Consider the following 25,589-nt stretch of genomic DNA (forward strand, 5'->3'; position numbering starts at 1 on the left):
CATTAAAGCCACAGAGGCTCAGTGCTCTCGTCTGTAACAGAGATAATTCAGTTTAGAAAAGCTTCTTACTATTTCTGGCCTTTTTCTCTCTCCTGAGATTTTCCTTGACTTCTTATGGATTGTAATATAATTGAGGTGAAACGTTGTGTGGGAACTCTGATAGGTAAGCTCGTTATAAAACTGTAATCTGAAGTTAACACGCTCAGATGCAAGCTCCTATAATTGGGCTCGAATGATAATGAGGAGGGAACGAGAAGAGGCAAGAGGAAAGGAATGAGGAAGTGAAGATGAAATAACAACATTATTCTGCTGAACTACAAATGCAGAGATAGAAAAGTTTCATCTGTTTTTCTCAGCTTAATCACACTGGTTTGTTAATTACACAATTAAAGAGTAATCTGTGATTGTATGTGATACAGTTAACTGCAGCTGGAGCAGAAAATGATCTTAATGACAGTGAGAGTTTACTCAGAATGGTACAATAAAGAATAAATATCCAGTAAGCAGCAGTTGTGCGGGTGGAAACGGCTTGTTGATGAGAGCGGTCAACGGAGAATGGTTCAAGCTGACAGAGAGGCTACGGGAACTCGGATAACCACTCTGTACAATTGTGCTGAGCAGAAAAGCATCTCGGAATGCACAACACGCTGAACTTTGAGGTGAATAGGCTACAACAGCAGAAGACTGTGTCGGGTTCCACTTCTGTCAGCCAAGAACAGAACGCTGAGGCTGCAGTGGGACCAGGCTCACCAACACTGGACCGTTGAAGACTTAGTTGAGTGTCATTGGCATAGCAGAGGTACAAACACTAATGTGAGGGTATGACCTACTGAGAGAGAGCGGGTATAAAGGATACGACCTCGCTGAGAGAGAGAGAGAGCAGGTATAGAGGATACGACCTCGCTGAGAGAGAGAGAGCGGGTATAGAGGATACGACCTCGCTGAGAGAGAGAGAGCGGGTATAGAGGATACGACCTCGCTGAGAGAGAGAGAGCGGGTATAGAGGATACGACCTCGCTGAGAGAGAGAGAGTGGGTATAGAGGATACGACCTCACTGAGAGAGAGAGAGCGGGTATAGAGGATACGACCTCGCTGAGAGAGAGAGAGAGCAGGTATAGAGGATACGACCTCGCTGAGAGAGAGAGAGCGGGTATAGAGGATACGACCTCGCTGAGAGAGAGAGAGCGGGTATAGAGGATACGACCTCACTGAGAGAGAGAGAGCGGGTATAAAGGATACGACCTCGCTGAGAGAGAGAGAGCGGGTATAGAGGATACGACCTCGCTGAGAGAAAGAGAGCGGGTATAGAGGATACGACCTCGCTGAGAGAGAGAGAGCGGGTATAGAGGATACGACCTCGCTGAGAGAGAGAGAGCGGGTATAGAGGATACGACCTCGCTGAGAGAGAGAGAGCGGGTATAGAGGATACGACCTCGCTGAGAGAGAGAGAGCGGGTATAGAGGATACGACCTCGCTGAGAGAGAGAGAGCGGGTATAGAGGATACGACCTCGCTGAGAGAGAGAGAGTGGGTATAGAGGATACGACCTCGCTGAGAGAGAGAGAGCGGGTATAGAGGATACGACCTCGCTGAGAGAGAGAGAGCGGGTATAGAGGATACGACCTCGCTGAGAGAGAGAGAGCGGGTATAGAGGATACGACCTCGCTGAGAGAGAGAGAGCGGGTATAGAGGATACGACCTCGCTGAGAGAGAGAGAGCGGGTATAGAGGATACGACCTCGCTGAGAGAGAGAGAGAGCAGGTATAGAGGATACGACCTCGCTGAGAGAGAGAGAGAGCAGGTATAGAGGATACGACCTCGCTGAGAGAGAGAGAGAGCAGGTATAGAGGATACGACCTCGCTGAGAGAGAGAGAGAGCAGATATAGAGGATACGACCTCGCTGAGAGAGAGAGAGTGGGTATAGAGGATACGACCTCACTGAGAGAGAGAGAGCGGGTATAGAGGATACGACCTCGTTGAGAGAAAGAGAGCGGGTATAGAGGATACGACCTCGCTGAGAGAGAGAGAGCGGGTATAGAGGATACGACCTCGCTGAGAGAGAGAGAGCGGGTATAGAGGATACGACCTCGCTTGAGAGAGAGAGAGAGGGGGTTTAGATTGGAAACAGAAGAGGAGCAAAAATTGAGCCGTGTGGAGAGTCTGCATGGAGCAGATGTGGATCTCCTCCAAATACATCTTATCTCATTTTTCACTTACTACAAATTGTCATGAAATTGGTGCGTAAGAGAATCTGCCCAACATGCGAAGCTTACACTGGATCAATTAACAGCATTACAGTATCGACTCCGAAACTGAAACTAAATTCAACACCTAAAGTTCCTGAAAAGGTTCCTGTGATGGAAATGCAGCTATGAATGATACTCTATCTCTTCTCTTCTCTTCCCCTCTCTCTCTCTCAGTTTTTCAGTTTTCCCTCCAGATTTTGATGTGCTTTATTGGCGTGACAAACAGTTGTACATTTTGTATTGCCAAAGCAAGTACAAGGGAAGTTCTCTCTCTCTCTTTCTCTCTCTCTCTCTCTCTTTCTCCTTCATCCCATCATCTTAATCTGTCTGAATCCTCCCCGGTGCTCACAACTCTAAAACACAGTGTGTATTGATAAACATCACACTTTTCATAAATGACATACACACTCTAAGAGTGAAAAACGAGTGTGATGAAGAGCTAAATTACGTTCACTAATCCATTTCCCTGCTCAGTTCTGTCTGTCTCGATTCAGCGAAAGTGATTACGAGGAGCAGAGGAGCGAGTAATGAAGACAGGAAGTTGCTTTTATGCAATGCACTGCTTTACGGGTTTAAACACTTCGGTGGTGAATAAAACTGAACATTTCAAGCAGTTTTTCTGAGTGGAAACAGATTAGGATTTTTAAAGAAGTCCTTTATGATTCCTCCAGAGAAAAAAAAAAAGCAGGATTATGATCTTCAGTATTAGCATAATTAAGTCTTTTTGATTATGCACACGGCAGCAATATGTAGATTAGAGCTGGCGTCCTTTTCATTAATAACGTGCAACAGTTAAAGCAATTTTCTGTATTCTGGTGGTCTTGTCAGATAGTCTAAATATAGCGGATGGCTAATTACCAGAGCCAATCTCACAGTGCTGGAGAAAGGACAAATAAACAGACAAGGTGTGTCAGAGAGCAAGTGTAATTATGCCGTTATTTATCACCCACAGTGCTGAATAAACATGGATCTGAGGTTTAGATTCTGCAATCAGGTTTGTGATTAAAGTTACAGTGTCTGTAATTATGCTGATTCTGAGAAACAGAAAATTAAATTCAGGATGCAATCAAGAGAGCAAGTCGGAGAACAACAAGGCTAAAATAATAGGTTTCTTGTGCACAGCGTGAGCTAAATGTCGTGTCAGTATTCAGACCTCAGACATACTACAGACGTAAGAGCTGTTCAGAAGTTATGCCAGAGTAACTTGGCTTTATTAAACGTGTGATAAAATCGTCTCTATCCATGCGCGTTATGATTTCGTGACCTCGATTTAGTATCTCATGGCTCTCAGAGCACGATGTTTTTAAAAAAAGAAAGAAAAAAGTGAAATAATGTTTTGTGCTGGATCGAGTGCTATTTTATGCACTGCTGAATAATGAGTACGGAAGCCATTTTTAAAAAGTAAACAGAATTTCCAGTGATTAATGTGATAATTACAACATTAGTCTAGACGCTACTGAAAGACCCCGTCTCCAGGAACAATCCTGGAGATCCTCCAGGAACAATGAACTACACACAAGTGGATTTTAATCATCTGGATTCGACGTTCAGAAAACACACTTAAGCAGCTGCGTAACCCGACTCTGAATACAAGGAACTTTTCCCACATTAATATTAATGTAAGTTTTGGACTTAACTCTGAATATGAGAGACTCTGAGCATTACAGACAAGCCTACAACTCTGAGACACCAGCTGTCTTTTGTTTTTTTTTTTTTTAATTCTCACTATTATGAATAAATGCTTTCTGAGTCTACGCTACGATTAGCATCTTATAAAAGTAACAGTATTTGACTGGGTGCTAAACAAAAGCGTGAACTTTTACAACACATATAACACACATACTATAAAAAACATACTTGGATAATAAATATGTGCTTGCTATTGTTAAAGAACCTGAACTTTATTACTCTACATTTTCTAACACCAGCCTCGAATAGACATCTGTTTTGTTTTGTCTTTAATGCTTAGCAAACTAGTGTCTCTTTTGGTTAATTAGCACTTTAATTTCCCGTCCCCGAAGTCCTCATTAAAATCATCTGAACCAGTTTCAGACGCTATCTGGCTGGAATCCAGTCACACTGGCCAACGAGTTCTGTGATAAATCATCTTTCAGCTCCTGGGTGTCTCTCTCTCTGTCTCTGTCTCTGTTTTATGATGGAGAGCAGTGTCTCTACTTACTGTTAAACAGAAATACTAACACGTTTTTTAATAAATAAATAAATAATCTAATCAGAATTTGCCTTTGTGTTTAAAATCGTTTGAATTCTGTAAGGTTCACTATGGTGCAGCTTTCTAAGAAAACTGGCTGCTGTATTTCTTCTGTCTGTTTAATATATAAATGTATATGAATATAAATATATATCAAATTTAAATTAGAAGCGTGGTCTGGTCCTTAATACAGTCCAGTGCTGCAGATGTCTCCGTAACATTTTATTTTCTACTTACACACTAATGCAGAAGTAATAAAACAGGCATGTCAGACAAATTCTGTATTTTTAAGAAACGATGTAGGGTTGTTTTCACACTCGAGCTCTGTTCTACACTCGGAGAGTGGGCTACAATTTGGTGAAGTGTGAAAGCTGTTTCTGAGCTGTCCAAAGAGCCGATCAGTCCAATGGTCCTGTAGAAACGGGTGGTGTTGGGGGATCAGTTCCTCAGAACCCCGGTGTGGAAGCTCCACTCTCAGCTCTGCACACTGAGCAACGCACTGATTGGCTCAGCTTGTCATGATACGTCCTGTTTCAGGTTTGGGGATGGAGTGGAAGGTGTTGTTATGGTCAGAGGAGGAGATGAAACTCCTTGCTGTTATGTAAAACCAGACTTTCACAGGATTGGAGCACTGTAATTAGTTCAGCTCTGTGGTGTGTGTGTGTGTGTGTGTGTGTGTGTGTGTGCTTGCACTGAGAACATTGTGCATGACTGGAAAAATCATGCGTAATGTTCTCATTTGCAGGTTTTCCTGCAGGATGAAATGCCACGCAGTGTTGGTACCAAAGGAAAATAAGTCCAGAAGAACACACAGCCATGCCGGGATGGTGGGAGGAGGCCTGACATCAAGTGGACTTACTTTTCCACCCGTAAATTGGTTGTTTTTGTATAACAGAACATCCCAAAGTGTTTTATTTCTGTTACACCTTTCTGCAAACTTTACCGGATCAACAATTAGACATTGTTCCTTGTTAAATAACTACTTGTTTTGCTTTGTTTGTTTTTCCATCAGAGCTTCTTACACACCTTCTGCTTTGAGAAGCATGCAATAAATACAGCAAAAGAATAACCCTGCTGTGTTAAGACAAAACTGATGTGTGGAATTACACACATCAACTCACAGTTTGAAGGAATTCTATGTGAAAACAAACCCATGGTGTCTCTTGACCTGCCCCAAACAAGCTTCGAATCAGAATCGGGTATTTGGGCCAAGTGTAAAAATGGCCTTTAAAAAAACAAAAACATTACTGTATATTTAGTTTTCGTGTCCAGTCTTTGACCTGCATGCACGTCGGATTAATGTGCGATAACTCTGACAGCAGTGTGATGGGTCCGTACAGGATTCCAGGGAGATTTTTTGTGATTGTCACGGCCAAAAATGTTTGATTTTGCTGCGCCTTTTTTTTAAACTTGCGATGCAACTTGTGGAGATTTTTGTTATTATAATAGTTCTGCACGCGCTTTCACGGTGATGTTTGTGGGTAAATGAGACTTTTCAGCTGTACTCATGTTGGACGCACGTGAACCGGAGAGGGTTTCGGATGAGTGCGCGTTGTAATGACGTCACATGACGCGTCTCGGCCCGAATCTGCGGTAATTTTTACAAAATCGCAAGCTCCTCGGATTATTGCGGAGTTTGCTTGATTTTGCGTGAATTTCTGCGAAGGAGTGTGTGTTCATCATGTCCTGTTACTGCTGGATAGTTTTAAATGGAAAACTAAGCAGTTGTGTGGAAAGTGTTAATCCCTACTCACAGGTGAGAAAGACATTTCATGAATATGTGAGAGAGTTATTTTTAATTATTATATCGAGGGCAAAATGTGAGATTTATTCAGAGAGAGAGAGAGAGAGAGAGAGAGAGGGAGGGAGAGAGAGAGAGCGGGAGAGAGAGAGAGGAGGAGAGAAAGAGCGAGAGAGAGGGGGGAGAGAAAGAGAGAGAGAGAGAGAGGGAGAGAGAGAAAGAGAGAGACGGGGAGAGAGAGAGAGAGAGGGGGGGGGGGGGGAGAGAGGGGGAGGGAGAGAGAGGGGGGGAGAGAGGGAGAGAGAGAGAGAGAGAGAGAGAGAGAGACAGGGAGAGAGAGGGAGGGAGGGAGAGAGAGAAAGAGAGAGAGATTGTGATTAAAGTTTATGAAAAGTCCAGCAGCAGTTTTTGGTCCTTTCTTTTCTATCCTTTGAATATCAGAACTGCATTACACATTCATAACTCATAAGGTGTGTGATGTGTGTGTGTGTGTGTGTGTGTGTGTGTGTGTGTGTGTGACATATGGCACATGCTGCAGGTGTCTGAAATATTAAAGTGTTGTGTCAGCAAGGGCAAGGGGACAGCAGGTGGACCAATCAACCGGACTGAGAGACAGACTGACAGACACACACACACACACACACACACACACATACACCTAACACAATTACACTATAAAATGGGTGTGAGGTAGTATATCTGGTATAAAACACAATAAACTAATAATCAGACTTTGTGTCAAACATGAAAGGAAACATCAAAGACATGCTTATCACACACACTGAGTCGTGACAGATGATATCTCCAGACGATGATTGTAGCTCCAGATGTCCAGCGTGACACAGACATTTGACTGATTCCCGTGTGGCTCGGATAATCCTCTCTCTGTGAGATTCCCACATCTAAGATACAACACAGAGACACGCTTTCTTGCTGTGTTGTTTCTCTGCATGCACGGTAGGCTGATTGGCGTGTCCAATGTGTCCGTCGTGTGTGAAAGTGTGTGTGAGTGTGTGTGTGAGTGTGTGTGTAAGTGTGCCCTGTGATGGATTGGCACCCCGTTCAGGGTGTACCCCGCCTTGTGCCCCATGCTCCCTGGGATAGGCTCCAGGTTCCCCGTGACCCTGAAGGATAAACGGTGTAGAAAATGGATGGATGGATGGTATACAGTATGTGACTCTGGATCTTCCTACCTGTTCTGAGACACTCTCATATCCTGATTCATTCAGAGAGTGGCGTGATGGTCAGGTGTATAAATCATCAGGGCAGCACAAGGTCGAAAACGCTCTCTGCCTTACACAGAAACTCCTGAAGTGGGCCTACCAATGGCATGCCTCACTGACCTCACTGGTCAACACAACGGGGCAGCAGACGTGCTGTCGAGGCAATGCATATGCCCAGGAGAGCGATGATAGCACCCAGAGGAGGTGCAGCAGATCGAGGAAAATTTCACCATGCACTTTCTCCAAGGTCAACAACCCATATCACAACCCCCCCCCCCCCAGGTGGTGTGGTTCATCCTAGGTGAGTCCTATCCTCAGGACCTCGTTGCAGGGTGGTGTCCAGGTGTTAAACACTGCCCCTGGTTGGTAGGAGAGCTGAAACAGAACACTCGTTATGAAGGTAACTGTGGTTCCATGGACACTGGATGACCACCAGAGTTCCCTGTTGTTTGGAACCGTCGCTGACCCAATTGAACAAATATTGCATCAGCTTAGTGACTTAGTGACAGTCCTGGCATGGTGCACATGCACACTAGAGCCATTATCCAGTGTTTATAGAACCACACTTACATCCATACATAGTGTTTTGTGTTTTCAAAGACACACAAGGTCTTCCTGCCAACTATTTTTACAAATAAGCACTTTTTTTTTTCCAAACACACACACATACATCTTCATTTAGGTGCTACTTTTTCTGCCATGTGCAGGAACCAAAGGACAATTGTGTGTGTGTGTGTGTGTGTGTGTGTGTGTGTGTGTGAGTGAGTCAGCTCTTTTTAACTCTGCATTGATTTTATCACACACAGCTTTCCATTTTAAGGCTGAATTAATGCAAGCACTGTCCTAAATGCCACATTCAGTTCTGCTGGGAGATTAAAGGAGGAAGGAAAGAGTGAGGGAGCAACAGTGGGATGGGGGGGAGGAGAGAGAGAGGGATGGAGAGAGAGAGAGAGGGATGGAGAGAGAGGGGGGGATGGAGAGAGGGAGGGTGGAGAGGGAGAGATAGGGATGGAGAGAGAGAGGGAGAGAGAGAGGGATTGAGAGTGAGAGAGAGGGATGGAAAGGGGGGGATGGAGAGGGGAGAGGGAGAGAGAGAGGGATGGAAAGAGAGAGGGAGAGAGAGAGGGGGGATGGAGAGAGAGGGGGGGTGGAGAGGGTGAGAGGGAGAGAGAGAGGGATGGAGAGAGAGAGGGGGGATGGAGAGAGAGGGGGGGTGGAGAGGGTGAGAGGGAGAGAGAGAGGGATGGAGAGTGAGTGCCAGTATTAAAGCTTATAGTGCCCCCTGTTGATGAATGTTGTTAAGGATTTATTAACAGCACTTTCTTTCACCTTTTATACAGCGAACACGAACCATAATAAAGTCCGAGGAAATAAACCGCACTCATTACTGCTTATACTTTTAAATCGACCAATCAGATCCGAGGAGGTGGGGCTTACTGAAACAGAAATTATGGCTATCTTTGATTTAGTGATGTGAACACTATACATTTATATTTATATTTATATTTACATTTATATGTACATTTATATTTACATTTATATTTATATTACTATTACGTAAAATGTTGATCCATGTGTATGTAGGCTAAATGTTTCATATTCATAACTTTAAATCATTAATCTATACCACCTGTCTGTCTGTTAACCTGTCTGTCTCTCTATCTGTTTATCTGTTAACCTGTCTGTCTCTTTATCTCTCTGTCTGGTAACCTGTCTGTCTCTTTATCTGTCTATCTCTTTATCTGTCTGTCTGTCTCTGTCTGTTAACCTGTCTGTCTCTTTATCTCTCTGTCTGTTAGCCTGTCTGTCTCTTTATCTGTCTGTCTATCTCTATCTGTCTGTTAACCTGTCTGTCTCTTTATCTCTCTGTCTCTTTATCTCTCTATCTGTTAACCTGTCTGTCTCTCTATCTGTTAACCTGTCTGTCTCTTTATCTGTCTATCTCTTTATGTGTCTGTCTGTCTCTGTCTGTTAACCTGTCTGTCTCTTTATCTCTCTGTCTCTTTATCTCTCTGTCTGTTAACCTGTCTGTCTCTCTATCTGTTAACCTGTCTGTCTCTTTATCTGTCTATCTCTTTATGTGTCTGTCTGTCTCTGTCTGTTAACCTGTCTGTCTCTTTATCTCTCTGTCTCTTTATCTCTCTGTCTGTTAACCTGTCTGTCTCTCTATCTGTTAACCTGTCTGTCTCTTTATCTGTCTATCTCTTTATGTGTCTGTCTGTCTCTGTCTGTTAACATGTCTGTCTCTTTATCTCCCTGTCTCTTTATCTCTCTGTCTGTTAACCTGTCTGTCTCTCTATCTGTTAACCTGTCTGTCTCTTTATCTGTCTATCTCTTTATGTGTCTGTCTGTCTCTGTCTGTTAACCTGTCTGTCTCTTTATCTCTCTATCTGTTAACCTGTCTGTCTCTTTATCTCTCTGTCTGTTAACCTGTCTGTCTCTCTATCTGTTAACCTGTCTGTCTCTTTATCTGTCTGTCTCTTTATCTGTCTATCTCTTTATCTGTCTGTCTCTATCTGTCTGTTAACCTGTCTCTTTAACTCTCTGTTTATATGTATGTCTGTTTATTTTTTATTTTTTTTTAACTCTGTCTGTCTGGCTCCTTATCTCTCTGTCTGTCTGCTTCCCTGTCTGTCTGTCTGTCTATTAAACTACCTGTCTATTTACCTTTCTGTTTCTTTTTTTATATGTCTGTCTGTCTTTCTAGTCTGCCTGTCAGTTTACCTGTCTGACTTTCTCTTTATATCTCTCTGTTTCATTAGCTGTTTGTCTATCCCTCTATCTGTCTGTCTTCATCTTTCTCTCTGTCTCTTTCTTTATCTGTCTCTCTTTTTATATCAGTCTGTCTATTTATCTGTCTGTCCCGATTTCCCGATCTGTTCTGATTTCCACTTCTTTATAAATGATTGTATGTAATACCAGATTTTAGTGATGTTCTGTACAGGGCTGTAACTCCTCCTGTTTCACACACACACACACACACACACACACACACACACACACACACACACAAACTGATGTATAAACTGAGTTTATACTCTGTCCTCTCTGCCCTGAAGGTGAGGTTCTCCGGTTCCTCCAGTCCTCTGTAACTGAAACACAGGTATGAGACGAGGTGTGACACAGAATAATGTGTCGGTATTTTTGCCCCACAGCTCCAGTCTCTCCATCGCCTCTGTGACTTCTCATCTTCTCTCCTGTCAGAGAGCGCTGACTCACAGGAAGTAGAGCTCAGCGGGGTGTGGACTCTGTGTGTGTGTGTGTGTGTGTGTGTGTGTGTGTGTGTGTGTGTTTGTGTTTTTGTGTTTTTGTCCTCTATTAGAAATCTTTCAGACGATGAGTTCCGCTGAACCGTTTCGCTGTTTCATTTAAAGCAGTGACGCATGAATCACCGTTTCATCACAACACTGACAGCCGGAATGAGAAAAGCAATAAACTCTGCTTTCCTCCTGCACTTTGTGTATTTACTGTTTTATTACCAGAGAGATTCACAGCACAGCAGTGACGGGGCTAAACCGTCAGCCGCGCTCGTTTTCAGCTAATCTTATTTCGCATGTCGCTTTTCGACTCCAGAACTCGTCACCGCTACGGTCCAAAATGTATATTTTTAATTTGCCGTTTAATTCAAAATAAGTCTTCTGTTATTGTAACTATATATATATATATATATATATATATATATATATATATATATATATATATATATTTAATTCTTATTAATTCTTTTAAAAACTCTTACAACTATCATTTTTAATTTCTTATACATTTTATATTTGTGTACTTTATATCTGTCTAACTATTTTTTTTGTATTTATATTTAAGCTTCATCTTTTATTCTATCCTGTAAATTCTATTACATTATATTTTTATTTTTAATGTTTACTTCTTGATTGTACAGCACTTTAATCTAGCACATGTATGAAAAGTGCTTAATAAATAAAGTATATTTTAATTAACTACACACACACACACACACACACAGAAATGCATCCACAGTATTGATTCACTCTGTATTTATTCAGTAACAAAAACACATTTCCTGGAAATATGACATTGTGGGGACACAGATCACACTCTGGCTCTGTGGGCAGAGCAGTACAACACAGACCCCCTATTACAGTCCTGATTTATTACAGAATGATCACACACACACACACACACACAAAGAGAGAGAGAGAGAGAGAGAGAGAGAGAGACTGACTGACTGAAAAATAAATAATTAATTAACGGTTAAAGCCCCAGTTGTTTAATGACGTCCTTCTCTCTCTCTCACTCTCTCGCTCTCTCTTTCTGTGTGTGTGTGTGTGTGTGTGTGTGTTCATTGATCGTTAGTGTGCTTTTCCTGACCCTGAGTGTGTGTACCCTGATCTCACACTGCCCCCTGCTGGACACCTGCAGAACATCACCATTACCATTATCATCATCTTAAATCAGGCACTGCCCCTGTGTAATTAACTTCATTTATTTACCTGCTCTAAATACAAACATCTGTTCTCATTGGCTAATGCTATTACGTGATGACTCCACACACGTTTACTCATCAGACTCGTTCAAGGATGGCAGTTTTGATCTGAATTATTCAGTGCTGAATATTAGCTGTACTTTCGTATTAAAAGCTTTTAAGAAGAAGTATTATCAGATTTTTTAGCATAGTAACACAATTTTCCATAAAACAAACATAACTTTTAAAAGCAGAAAAAACAGATTACAGTTTTGATGCATAAATAACATTTTATTTCTAATTGTACCTGATTTTTAAATCAGCGTTAAGATCTTAGCATACCTGATTACATTAATTTCATTACTAGCAAGACCTGACACATTATATTCCTGTCTTCATTTTGTCATAAGGGCGTGCTAATTTTGCACTCGACTGTATCTATCGGACTATTCACCTACAATTGTATTGTAAGATGAAGATAAGGAGACAATGTGTTCCTGTAAATAAATATATAAACAGATTACATTTATTCAGCTGCAGGTGGTGTGTAAATGTCTCTCTCTCACACACACACACACACACACACACACACACACACACACACACAGTGCAGTAAAATCTGTTTTTATTTTCTTTCTCATTCATCACAGTTTATCTCTGTGCTCTCAGATGATGGAGTTTTTCTGCGTGGATGTGCAGAACAGGAACGCAGCGTGGTGGGAAGGAGGGGTGGGTTAAAGGGGTGAGACAGGTTTTAAACAAGCAGTGAGACAGTTTAACACATCTCGCAGGGAGGCAGTAAGCTGAGCTTTGAACTTCGTTTATAATTTGAAGTCTTTATTCTGTAAATACTACAATAAATACCAGCCTTATTTATTTATTTATTTATTTATTTTTATTGATTTGTTTATTCATGAATTTATTGCTTTCCATATTGTATATATTTATTTATTCATTCATTCATTTACTTTTACAAGAGTTTATTATTTACATATTCACACTTCATCTGTTTAAAAATACAGTAAATAATCTACAAGGAAAAGGTTTTGTTTATTGACAAAGTTGATATTATTGTTAACAACAGCAATAATATTGTCATTTAACATAGTTATTTATTATTATTCTTATTCTTATTCTTATTCTTATTATTATTATATCAACTTCAGTAATAGCAAGTCAAATTGTTGCTAATGGTAAATATTGAGATTAAATGAAGTTTTTAGCAGCTTTTTTATTTACTTTTTAATACTTTTACAGGTGAAAGTAGCTGCTTTCACTTGAGTATAGTTCTTGGATGAATATTTTCACTTGTATTGGAGTAAATTGACACGGTAGCTGATCTTCCTCTCAAGAGTCACCTCTCATTCTCCACACACATGTACCAACACAAGCGGCACAGTCCTACATTTACCCACAATGCAGCGCGCGGCCTACGTTATTGGTCGCGAGCACTCTGTGTTGTGAATCCCGGGCAGTTCGCGTTAGCGCCGCTGAGCAGAGGACCTGGATTCAGGTGGGTTTATTACCGAGACACCGCGACAGACATGCCGCCGAAGAAACCAGCTCAACCTACGGGTAATAAGAAAACCCAGGAGAAGAAGAAAGAAAAGATTATTGAAGTGAGTATGGATTAAAAATGATCAGTCAGGTTCACACGGAGCAGCCATGCTGAACTTTCGGCCTAGTGGCGCTTAGCTAGCTCATTTCCTTTAACTTGGTATGCTTCTCCCACCCGTATTTTGAGAAAGTGCGGTGTTCTGCGCCAGGATTGGCTAGTAATGTTCCGTCATACGCGCTATGATTGGTCCGGAAAGCGCGATCAAATCGACGCGTGACTCAAGACTGGATTATTAGCCAATCACAGCTCAGGAGACGGGATTTATCCAGAAACGGGTGGGAAAGTTAACACCGCATATTAACTCGCCAGCCGCCAAACACGTCAACGTAGCCGGCTAGCTAGCTAATGACATGTAGCGATGTGTGATGAATTATGAATTAAAATGTATCTGAAATAAGTTTCTAGTTAAGGTTCGATATAAATGTTTAATTTCACCCGTCCATGTTATTGAGAAAAACATTTGCTAACTGCTAGCAAGGCTAGCTGACATAATTTGGCGGCTAGCAACGTGCTAGCTAACGTGCGCGAGCTGCAATCACGTCTCACTAATAAACTGCACGTGCTTCAAAATGAAAAGTTTTATTAAACAGATTATTTTAAATGTCCAATGAAGTTAAACCCGACTGTTAGCTTTGTGAGTTATCTCGTTCTAACCTGCTTTAGTATGCGAGTTACTCTAAGTTATAATGGTGTGTGTGTGTGTTAGGACAAGACTTTTGGATTGAAGAATAAAAAAGGAGCCAAACAGCAGAAGTTCATCAAAGCCGTCACACAGCAGGTCAAATATGGGCAACAGAACGCCCGACAGGTGAGTACACGTGTGTGTGTGTGTGTGTGTGTGTTGCAGTTGTGTGATTTGTGGTGAACTTTATTTCACAGGTTGCTGCTGCTGAAGCCAACAAGAAAGGAGACAAGAAGAAGGAGATCTCGGAGTTGAATGAACTCTTCAAACCTGTAGTGGCTGCACAGAAAGTCAGCAAAGGTGAGTCAGAGAGAGAGACAGGTAAAGAGAATGAGTCAGAGAGACCGGCAGAACAGATGCACATTTGGAGAGAGAGAGAGAAGATCAAAAGATGAATGAGATGATAGATCAGAATTTCAGCTTTCATTTCCTGATAATGACACCTAGACGTGTGACAGTTAAAAAGGATAAACCACCATGAAGATCAGAGAGATGTCTATGGGAGAAAAGTGAGAGATTTTGAAACTGGGAGAAGAGGGAAAATCAATCAGAGGCAGTGCACAGACATTGGGTATAGCCAATACAACAATCTGGAATTTTGTGAAAAAGAAAGAAACCGCTAGTGTACTGAGCAACAGACACCGAACGGATCGGCCAAGGAAAACAACAGCAGCAGCTGATGACAGAAACATTGTGAGAGCTGTGAAGAAAAACCAAAAACAACAGTCTGTGACATCACCAACAACCTCCACAGGGCAGGGTGAAGGTCTCACAATCCACCGTTCAAAGAGGACTTTGAGAGCAGAAATATAGAACCCATACCACAAGATGTAAACCACTCATCAGAAAGAGAGACTGGAATTCACAAAGAAATACAGAGATGATCCACAAAAGTTCTGGAACCAAGATGAACCTCTACCAAAGTGATGGAAAGACCAAAGTGTGAAGAAAGAAAGGATCTGCTCATGATCCAGAACATACAAGCTCATCTATGGAACATGGTGGAGGTAGTGTCATGGCTTGGGCTTGCATGGCTGCTTCTGGAACGTTCTCACTAATCTTTATTGATGATGAACTCATGATGGAGCAGCAGATTGAATTCAGAAGTTTACAGGAACGTTTTATCTGACAATTTACAGAGAAATACATCCGAATGAATCAGCAGGAACTTCATCACGCAGCAAGACAACGATCCAAAACACACTTCCACCTCAACACAGGACTTCATCAGGGGGAAAAGTGGAAGGTTTTAGACTGGACACGTCAATCACCAGACCTTCACCCAACTGATCAGCATCTCACCTCCTGAAGAGGAGACTGAAGAGAGAAACCCCCCGAAACAGACACCTGAAAGAAGCTGCAGGAGAAACCTGGAGAAGCTTCACAGAAGAAGAATCCAGCAGTTTGGTGTCAGTGAGTCGCAGGAGTGATGCAGTTACTGCGAGTAAAGGAAATGCAACCAAATATTACGTGTTATTTACTTTCATTTACTTTGTCAGTCTGTTCCTATACTTTTGCTCACCTAAAATTGAGTGGTCTGATACAAAAGGGTTTGTTTTATGTTGTTTAACACGTCTAGATGTAGGGGTGTCACGAGAACCGATACTTCGGTACCAAGTCGGTACCAACATTCTTAAATCGTGACCGTACTTGTTTTTCTGCAGTAGCGTTAGTTCTGTTGGTAATGAAGGTACCGAGGGTGCAATTCCTCCGGACCTGATGGGGCTGCAAATACACGCAAGTGTTTCGGTCGGTCCACAAGTGGTGAAGAAGAACAACAGCAACTACAAGCACAGGGAAAAAACTACAGAAGATTAGCTTTGCCCTGACTAGGTTGAGAGGAAATGTGGTATGGAATATGGAAATACTTCTCATTCGAGGCGGATGACAACGAACATATAATTGATGCTCTGAAGCCGGTGTGAAACCGATGCTATCGTTCATTTAAAAAAAGGCGAGGAAGCACCTGGAATTTGGAGAAGCACCTGAAACACAATCCTATATTATATGTTTGAGGCAGCTGCATTGTGGCGTGAAACCAGCAAACGTTATGCTACATGTTATGTTAGCGATAGCCAGTTATTTGTTAACACATTGCAGTGTTATAAACTACCTCCTAATCTTCCTCCATGCATCGCCATTCAGCCCGGGTCCTGTCAGATACATGTAGCCTCATGTCACTAATAATTATTCACATGTTCATGCTTTAATAAATCTTTCTGTCCTGACACCATATCAGTGAATTTAAACTAATGCTTGCATTCAGAGTATAAGGGGTGTGTGTGTGTGTGTGTGTGTGTGTGTGTGTGTGTGTAGGAGTGTAGGAGTGCACCTCCACTCATTGTCAGACAGTGTTTGATAACTAAAATATGGGGATATTTTAGTTATCAAACACTGTCTGACAATGAGTGGAGGTGCACTCCTACACTCCTACTGACTGATATAATTACCAGTCAGTGTGTTGTTGTTTACTTGTTTTTTTGTTGTTGTTGTTTACTTTGGCAGCATTGTGATCTACAATATTCATGCAGACAGACAGGTGGGCAGTGGGAAGTTATGTGAAAAAGTGTATCCCTGATACCATCTCTCTCACTCTCTCTCTCTCTCTCTCTCTCTCTCTCTCTCTCTCTCTCTCTCTCTCTCTGTCTGTCTGTCTCTCTCACTATTTTTTCTCTCCCTTTGTGTCTCTCTCTCTCTCTCTCTCTCTCTCTCTCTCTCTCTCCTGTGTGTGTGTGTGTGTGTGTGTGTGTGTGTGTGTGTGGTGTTCTTCAGGTGTGGATCCAAAGTCAGTTCTGTGTGCGTTCTTTAAACAAGGCCAGTGCACTAAAGGGGATAAGTGTAAGTTCTCCCACGACCTCAGTCTGGACAGGAAGTGTGAGAAGCGCAGTGTGTACGTGGACGTACGAGAGGAGGAGCTGGAGAAAGGCAAGTGTCAATGATCTGTCCACTCAGAGTGTGTGTGTGTGTGAGAAGTTCGGGGTAATAATGGTTTCCCCTGTGAACGGCAGACACAATGGAGAACTGGGATGAGAAGAAGCTAGAGGAAGTCGTCAACAAGAAGCACGGAGAGGCTGAGAAGAAGAAGGCCAAGACTCAGATCGTACGTTCTCCTCAGGGTTCTCGTTCCCTCGTCCACTTCCTCCGCCTCGCTTCCACTCATTCATTTCTCTGCTTCTCGTGTGTGTGTATACAGGTGTGTAAGTACTTCCTGGAGGCTATAGAGAATAATAAGTACGGTTGGTTCTGGGTGTGTCCGGCGGGAGGAGACAGCTGTATGTATCGCCACGCTCTACCTGTCGGCTTCGTCCTGAAGAAAGACAAGAAGATGGAGGAGAAAGAGGAGGACAAGATCTCACTGGAGGAACTCATCGAGAACGAGGTGAGGACTCGTTACACACTGAAATACTCTAACGACCCAAAAATACACCACTAATGCTGTTTAAAATGGTTTTCATTTATAAAAGTTTCTACACGTTAAAAAGTAAGTCATTTTAACAGGATTATTCTACACAATTTAACAGCTTGTCTTAAGAAATTAATTAATTAACAAAAAATGTACATGTTTTTAAAACTAATTAAATAAAAACTAATTATAAATATTTAAAATGATATTTTATAAAGTAGGTTAAGAGTAGATTTTAAGAATAAGCTTCTAAATTAATAAAAATGAAGAAATTATTTAAACTTTGTGTGTGTGTATATATAGAAAAACGAACAAATAAAGTTTCCCTGTGTAGTAGTAATTAAATTTGTTAGGTATATTAAATAAATAATTAAGAAAACTGTGTGTGTGTGTTAGCGAGCAGCTCTGGGGGCGAATGTGACGCGCATCACTCTGGAGACGTTCCTGGCCTGGAAGAAGAGGAAGAGGCAGGAGAAGATGGCTAAAATTCAGCAGGACATGGAGAGGAAGAAGGCCGACTTTAAAGCAGGAAGAGCTCTTGGGGTGAGTTGGGGTGTAGTGCAGTGACCTGGCTGATGCAGCAGGGGGCAGTACAGGTTAAAAACCCTGTGTGTTAGGAAATCTCCTGTATTACTCTGTAAGTGTTGATGCGGCGGTGTCGTTTAACTCGTAATCAATTCTACACTCTCCGCTCGCCGTGATGATGACGACGATCTGGACTGTAACGTCTTGTTCTCGATGTTACCTGTTACAGGTGAGCGGCCGAGAGGTGTTCGAGTTCCGGCCTGAGCTGGTCGACGATGACGACGAGGAAGCAGACGATACCAAATACGCCACCGTAGATGATGATGATGATTTCACACCGATGGTGACGCACCATGCCAGTCTTTACGTTTAAACGCCATTTTATATATAAATATATCTCACATAAAAATACTCAACAATAACAATACATTACAGTGTGTATTTAATCATTTATTTATAGTGTAGTTTTACGTGTAGGGGACAGGGGTCATCGTTTCAGTGATGTATCGTGATGGTATCTGATGTCCTGCTCTCTGTGTGTGTGTGTGTGTGTGTGTGGAGGTGGAGGATGAGGAGGAGGAGGAGCAGTGCCAGGACATCGACGTCGCCCGGTTCGTCCTTAAAGAGGTGGACAGCGCGGGGATAACGGTGGCGGCAGCGGACAGGTTCTCCCGAGTCCAGCCGAGCAGCGAGACAGATGGTGAGACGTAACGTAGAAACGTAACGCGTAAACTTTCCGAGACGCAGATGTTGCCATGGTAACATCTCAGTGGCTGCCACCTTGCTCCTTTGTTGTCGTTTTTTTAATTTGCAATGGTTTTATTATAATTGATGGCGGTTGTCATGGATACATTCTGACATGGTATTAAGAGCATACCCAATACTGTTTATTAACACTGTGTGTGTGTGTGTGTGTGTGTGTGTGTGTGTGTGTGTGTAGACCACAAACTGAGTGAGGCTTCGGGCGGGATCGAGAACGGTGAGGACCACACGCTTGAGGAGGGCGGAGCCAGCACTGACAGTGATGGAGGTGGGGCTGGGGATGAGGAGGCGAAATCGGAGGCAGTACCGGTTGATGAGAATCTGTTCACAGGGGAGGATCTGGACGAACTGGAGGAGGAGCTTAACACTCTAGACCTGGACGAGTAACACTCGAAACTCAATATGAACAATTTTTTTTTTCTTTCTTTTTTTTTTCCTTCCTTTTTTTTTTCTCTCCACCAATCAGATCAGCCGTAGAGGAAACAGCTCAGTGGACATATGAGAATAAAGATGATGATGATCAGGGTCATGTGACACTTTGGTCCAAACTGCTTTCGTTCAGGCGTAATGAATTTTAAATCGGATGTTTTTTTCCCCATCGTAATAAAAGCAAACGTGTTTTAGCGCAACATTTTAGGATACGTTACTAAAACACGTGTCCTCGGTCCCGAGAGCTGGCCTCTGTCAGCTGTTTTTGTCCAAACAGTGAACAGAATTGTACTACTTTTCAAACGGGACCTCAATGCCTACATAGGCAGCCTACTTCTAAGTGGAATTCAGCGGGGGCGGAGCCTCGGTTAAGTCTACTCAGCCAACCACATCAACCCACCTGATCATGTGACATTGCCACGTTTCACGTATTTGACTTGCTGAATACTGTTTTAACTTCAACTGTTATGATTTAGCAGCTATGCTAGCAAGCAAAGTGCTAATGTTAGCCAGTTAACCAGTAACATTTAGCAGTAGGCTACCTGATATTGTGTAGCTGGTAAGGCACATGAATACAGCATTGTCCTAACATTAGCCAGTTAAGGGGTTAGCTTGACATACATGCAGCCCTTTGCTTTCATCAGCTGGTTAACTTGTTAGCATAATGAAATTGTTAGCTATCTGCTTATGTAGCTAGCCCAGTTTGCAAACGAATTCACCAGCTTTAGCTGAACTACTGTATTGTCATTTGAAGGGGGGGCATGTTAGCTAGCAAGCTAAATGTGGCACTGTGCCAATGTTAGCATGGTATCTAGCAGGAGTGGTATGCAAAGTATTGCAGCATCCTAGCTAACGTTAAGTGTGGTATTACATTGTATAAAAGTTAGCTAATGCTGAGATGCATGTTGTCACATGATTAAGTGTAACCTAAGCTCCGCCCCCTGGTGCTTTATTTGGCTGTTTGAATTCTGACAAAATAAAGGTTTCACCTGCTGAGTGTGTGATCTGAAGGGTGTACAGGGGTGTGTGTGTGTGTGTGTGTGTGTGTGTGTGTTTTATCCTCCTGGCCAAGGTGAAAGTGTAAATAAAGCATATCGCAGACTGATCTAAAGGCTTGTGTGTGTTTATTAGCATTAGGGGTGTGTGTGTGAGAGAGAGAGAGGGTGGGTGTGGTAAGAAGCCCGACTCCAGCATAATAATGCACACTTATTATAATGACCCCAGTCACTGGATCTGAATCTAATAGAACACCTTTGCTATGTGGTAGAACCAAAACCCAGTATTTTTTTAGTTTGTATTAGTCTTGCATTCCTAATAAAGTGGCCAATGTCTATGTATTCTTTAAATTTAATTATAGTAGAATGGATTCCTCATGAGCCACTGTACTCACTAGGTGTCCTTATAAAGAATTCATTATTCCATCAGTGACGGTAAGTCGTCCTGCCCAGATGCAGCAACACAGGCCCAAACCCCGACACTACCACCATGTTTCACAGATGGGATAAAGTTCTTATGCTGCACTAAGGTCAAGTAACACCAGTAAGGAGACATGGCCCTGATCAAGTTCTCTGAAATCAGACGGTGATCCAATGATAGCTGATCTCTCTGGGAGGTTCTTGATAAAACCCTGATGTGCTGATGTGAATGTACATTTGACGCGGTAGTGTGGCGAGGTGCAAATATTATCAATATGCAATTTAAATAAGATGAGATAATGATCTGATATAATGAGATCGCTTCAGACTGCGGAAATGTGTCTGTATTGTCTATATTTAATCTGAATGTCAGATGTACATTGTGAGACATGACAGGATTAGTGATTTGCTGCATAAAGAGTAAAAATGTATTTTTCCCAGTTGTGTCACAATATGTTCTAACACGTTGTGAAGCCGCAGATGTTCCATGAGTGTAATCAGGAGACTTTTATACAAAGCTGATAACTGTTGATGAGGTCTCTAAAAAGTGTGTTTGTGTTGGAAGTTTTGGAGAAGGAATGTCTGATTAATCTTCTGAAATATCAGCAGATAATTACAGATATAATCACCTGCCTGGGACACGCCTCGAAACACTTAAAGTGTTCGTATATGGAAGTGTGGGGCATGTGCACAGACTTACCACTAGGGGTCAGTGAATACTTGGTTCCACCAAAAGTAAAGCAAAGCGGGTAGCAGAATACTGCTGGATATCATCAGTGACCGGAAGTCATCACATTTAGAGAAAAAGAGGTTTTATTTACCTGTAAGCTGCTCATTAACAGTGCTGATGTGGATATTTATTTGCACAGAACACAAAAAATGCATCTAACATATTTAGGTTCCTTCATTTTGTATATTATTTGTTGCATATTGTATCATTTGGACCTTAATTTAAAAAATCAGTGGGTTTAGTGTGTGTGTGTGTGTGTGTGTGTGTGTGTGTGTGTGTGATGGATTCCAGTGAGAAGCTCTATATTCAGATGGGATTATTTGGTCCCCGGTAGATGTCCTAATCCCGGACCATGGTACAGAAAAATACTTTGATCAGACATGTGACACTTTGCTTCTCGTTCTCCATGAAGTTCTTGGAGAAGACTTCATGAAGAAAGATTTCACTGAGAATGATAAAAAGAATGGCCATATTACAGTATGTAGACAGTAACGTACTCTATCTGACTGTGTTGAACGTCTGTGTTGCTATAAATGACAGAAATGAAAGACACCTCCCTGTGTGACATCTTCATGTTGGGATTTTTTGTGGACCTTCTGTAAAATGAGCAGTAGAAATAGCACCGTGTAATACGCATATCCCGTGTGAACCGATATAGTGGTAAAGATTACATTATCTCCTGTAGGAAATGTTCTACTTGATGCAGTTTACAGTGTGTGTAAAAAGCTTCAGCTGAGCCATCTTACTGACTGAGAGACCCCCCCCCCCCCCCCCCCCCCCCCGGAAAATGTGTCATTCCTGAGTCAAGCCATGTTTTTCCCAAAATGGCAGTGTGCTAAGCTGTGGATTTTCCCCTCATCAGGAAAACAGTGATTAAGGAACCACGTGCCACCTCACATGGTTCAAACACACACACACACACACACACAGTGAGAGAGAGAAATATAGAGCTTTACTACTTCTTATATAAGTGCACTACTTAGGCTACTAGTGTATGAGGGTATGAAATGACATCTCCCTAAACTCTGTATAGCTGTATAGTGCATTTGACATTCGGTTCCCTGCTGTTTCTTATTTATATAAGTACACTAGATAGTGCACTATAATATGTGGTGTGGGATGAACTGCAGTGATTTGAGGGTACAGAGAGGTAGAGGAGGCGGGCATAAGGTGGATAAAGTGTGTGTTTGTGTGCCGGTCTCAGCACAGCATCTGTACCACTCCTAAATCCTGACTCACACACACACATTGTCCAAATAAGCCCACAGTCTGATCTCACAGCTGCATTAGTCATGATGTCTGTGCCAGAGGAGGATCAACACTCGGCTCAATGGCTCAGCCACAGTCGTTAACTCCCTCACACACTGACCCCGGAAACACTCATCTCGCTCTCTCGCTCTAGTGTAGATACTGATCTTTTATCACTTCCTGTCCATCACACACCCTTCACTAATATTACACACTCTTCACTTGAATGTTGCTGCATTGCACAGGATTACAGACTTTACAGTAACAGTATAATACAGTAATATTTTTTCACGGGAGTTCACGGGGCCACCTCAAGCGTCTGAGTAGTTGCTTAGATTAGACCAGCAAGTTAGCAAACTTCATGAATGAAATGTAAGTCTTCACCTACATGGTCTTCAAGTACTAAACTCTTTTAGTTGGCTTAATTTAGGATACAATTAAATATGAGATTATCCTACAACAATAACCCTTTATAAATTTGCAAATATAAGAGTTCTCTTTAAAGAAACACTCGACACATGAAATATATTTATATTTAAACAATTATGCAGCAAGGGTCAATGTCATGTTAATGAAAAATCCAGGTAGAGATTAAATCCCACTGCACTATTGACAGAAAGTCAAACAGCAACGTGGGTGTGTAAGAAACCAGTGACCAAAGTCAAAAGACTCACACGATAAAAGATGTTTCAACTAAAAAAAATGACATTTTATTATAAAAATAATAAATTTAGGATGTCCTTGAGGATCAGAAAAATGATACAGATTAATACGCAAATTGTTCAGGGTAGGTTTAGCCAATTATCCAATTACTGGTCCTTATTATAACCCACTAAAACATGGACCATTGTTTAATACACAACTCAAATAAATCACAGGATTTGAAATGAACACAAAATCTCCATATTTATTTTAAAGTACCCTGCTGAAAAAAACACAATAGAAACCCTCATAGAATTTGTAATGGTTTTAATGGAAACTGTAATGGCCCCTGTGGGTCTCTACTGGTAATGTGTTGCCTTCTCTTGGTGGCGTGTTAGGACCAATAATGATAACGGAAAGAGTTTTAATGGTTAGCTGATGGTTTGTAATGGTACTTAATGGTACTATATATATATATATATATATATATATATATATATATATATATATATACAAACTTTTTTTAAATTCCCTCATATACTGTATTCTGTCGTGTATGTGGTGTTTATTTGTATTTACTCCTGTTGTGTAAATCTCGTCAATAACATTATAATAAACCAAAAACAAGTTATTTAGAGTATTTACTTCATTTCTGAATTCATGTTTGTATTAATTGTAATAGTAAATCTGTAATATATCATCAGTAGATCAACCGCTCCACCCGCTAATTTACTTCCTGGTTCTACGTCATGCTCTGCGTCATTGCGTCACTTCCGGTCTGGACGTCTTTTCCATCTGCTCAGACATCAACAGCGTCTCGGTGTGTGTGTGTGTGTGTGTGTGTGTGTGTGTCTGAGAGCGCCGTCCGGCTGCGACAACTTCACTTCAGCGCGTTATAAAGCTTTAATTAGGCCAGGAGAAGGTTTATAACGGGTTTATTTCACTAAAGGAGGAGTTAAATAATGCGATAAGAGTTTAACACGAGCTGGATTTGTGAAGAATGAAGAAGAACATGGATGCGTGTGTTAACTAAACTGAGTTAGAGCAAAACACTTTCTCTACATTATACAGCACACACACAGAGAGAGAGAGAGAGAGAGAGAGAGACAGGCGGGCAGACAGACAGACAGACAGACAGACAGATAGACAGGCAGCTGCGATGGGGAAACAGCTGATTTATTATCTTTATTTCACTTTGTCACTTTTCTCCGTTTTTCCTGTGACTCCCTTTAACCTGGATACCGAGAAGCCCTCGGTTTTCTCCGGACCTCAGGGCAGCTACTTCGGCTTCTCTGTGGATTTCTTCAGTCCCACTGATAAACTGTGAGTATCACATTCATTCATATTAATTACACACTTTATAAAGTTTAAAGTATGTTTATTTTAATAAAGCAGCTCATGTGACTTAACTGCATTCAATCAGAAACATAAATCTGTCTGTTGTTCTAAATCCTTCCATTAATATTCACACACACACACACACACACACACACACATGTCTCAAAGTGTCTAAAACCTCCAAAATATGGAAATATTTAAACCATCTTTAACATTTATAAACACTTTTTTATAATAATCCAGTCTGTAGTTTAGGTCCGGTTATAAACACTACCCCTGTCTGATCTAGTCTGATCTAGGTGTATGTGGATAATCAGTGTTAACATATAATCACAATATTCAACAACAACAACAACACTATTATTACCAGATAGCGTGTCATTCATTCAACTTATCATCTCGTAGTTTATATTTAAAAGATAAACTGTTATAACGTCTGTATTATTCTATAAAAACATGAATTCTTTGTATGTAAACATGTACAGGAGTGTTTATTGGGTTGCTTGGGTCTATTGAGTTTATAAATATAGAGCAGACATAATCGTCACTCGTGATCTTTAATATACATATAATATATATTATATATAATATATAATATACTTAATAATACACACTAATATTAAATAATACATGTGTTTATTTTACTTTTGATATAATCTTTACAATTTTCCTCCCTCTGATTTTTTTAGTGGCATTAAGTATTAGAAAGCACTGTATATTATAATGGATTTGTTTATTTGTTTGTATATCTTTTTTTTTTCTTCAATTTATTAAGTAATACTGTTAATTAGTTCTGCAATATTGCTGAAGTATTTAGTGTTATATTATCAGTCCCTCCAGGATTTCACCATGTTGTGATCGCAGAAATTAACGCAAAATCAAGCAGTATGTCACAATTTATTCAAAATTAGCGCAGATTTTCCGCAGGGGAATAAA

At 41.3% G+C, this 25,589-nt stretch overlaps 2 protein-coding genes across 2 annotated transcripts in view; both read left to right on the forward strand.

The window, feature by feature from the left end:
- The first annotated feature begins 13,214 nt into the window (after positions 1-13,214).
- zc3h15 (zinc finger CCCH-type containing 15) lies at positions 13,215-20,758 on the forward strand. The gene is made up of 10 exons (XM_053626098.1): positions 13,215-13,480; positions 14,186-14,287; positions 14,359-14,461; positions 16,934-17,086; positions 17,170-17,261; positions 17,355-17,540; positions 17,961-18,107; positions 18,319-18,432; positions 18,651-18,789; positions 19,030-20,758. The coding sequence occupies exons 1-10, from the start codon at positions 13,238-13,240 to the stop codon at positions 19,236-19,238; spliced, it is 1,488 nt and encodes a 495-aa protein (XP_053482073.1). The 5' UTR covers positions 13,215-13,237; the 3' UTR covers positions 19,239-20,758.
- Positions 20,759-24,122: 3,364 nt separating this feature from the next.
- itgav (integrin, alpha V) overlaps positions 24,123-25,589 on the forward strand; it is a 29,155-nt gene continuing 27,688 nt past the window's right edge. The window contains exon 1 of the mRNA XM_053626099.1: positions 24,123-24,638. Within this exon, the coding sequence (XP_053482074.1) occupies positions 24,475-24,638 (164 nt within the window). The 5' untranslated portion in view covers positions 24,123-24,474. The remainder of the gene's footprint in view (positions 24,639-25,589) is intronic.

The sequence above is a fragment of the Ictalurus furcatus genome, chromosome 6 (genome assembly GCF_023375685.1).
Source record: "Ictalurus furcatus strain D&B chromosome 6, Billie_1.0, whole genome shotgun sequence".
NCBI classification, from domain to species: Eukaryota; Metazoa; Chordata; class Actinopteri; order Siluriformes; family Ictaluridae; genus Ictalurus; species Ictalurus furcatus.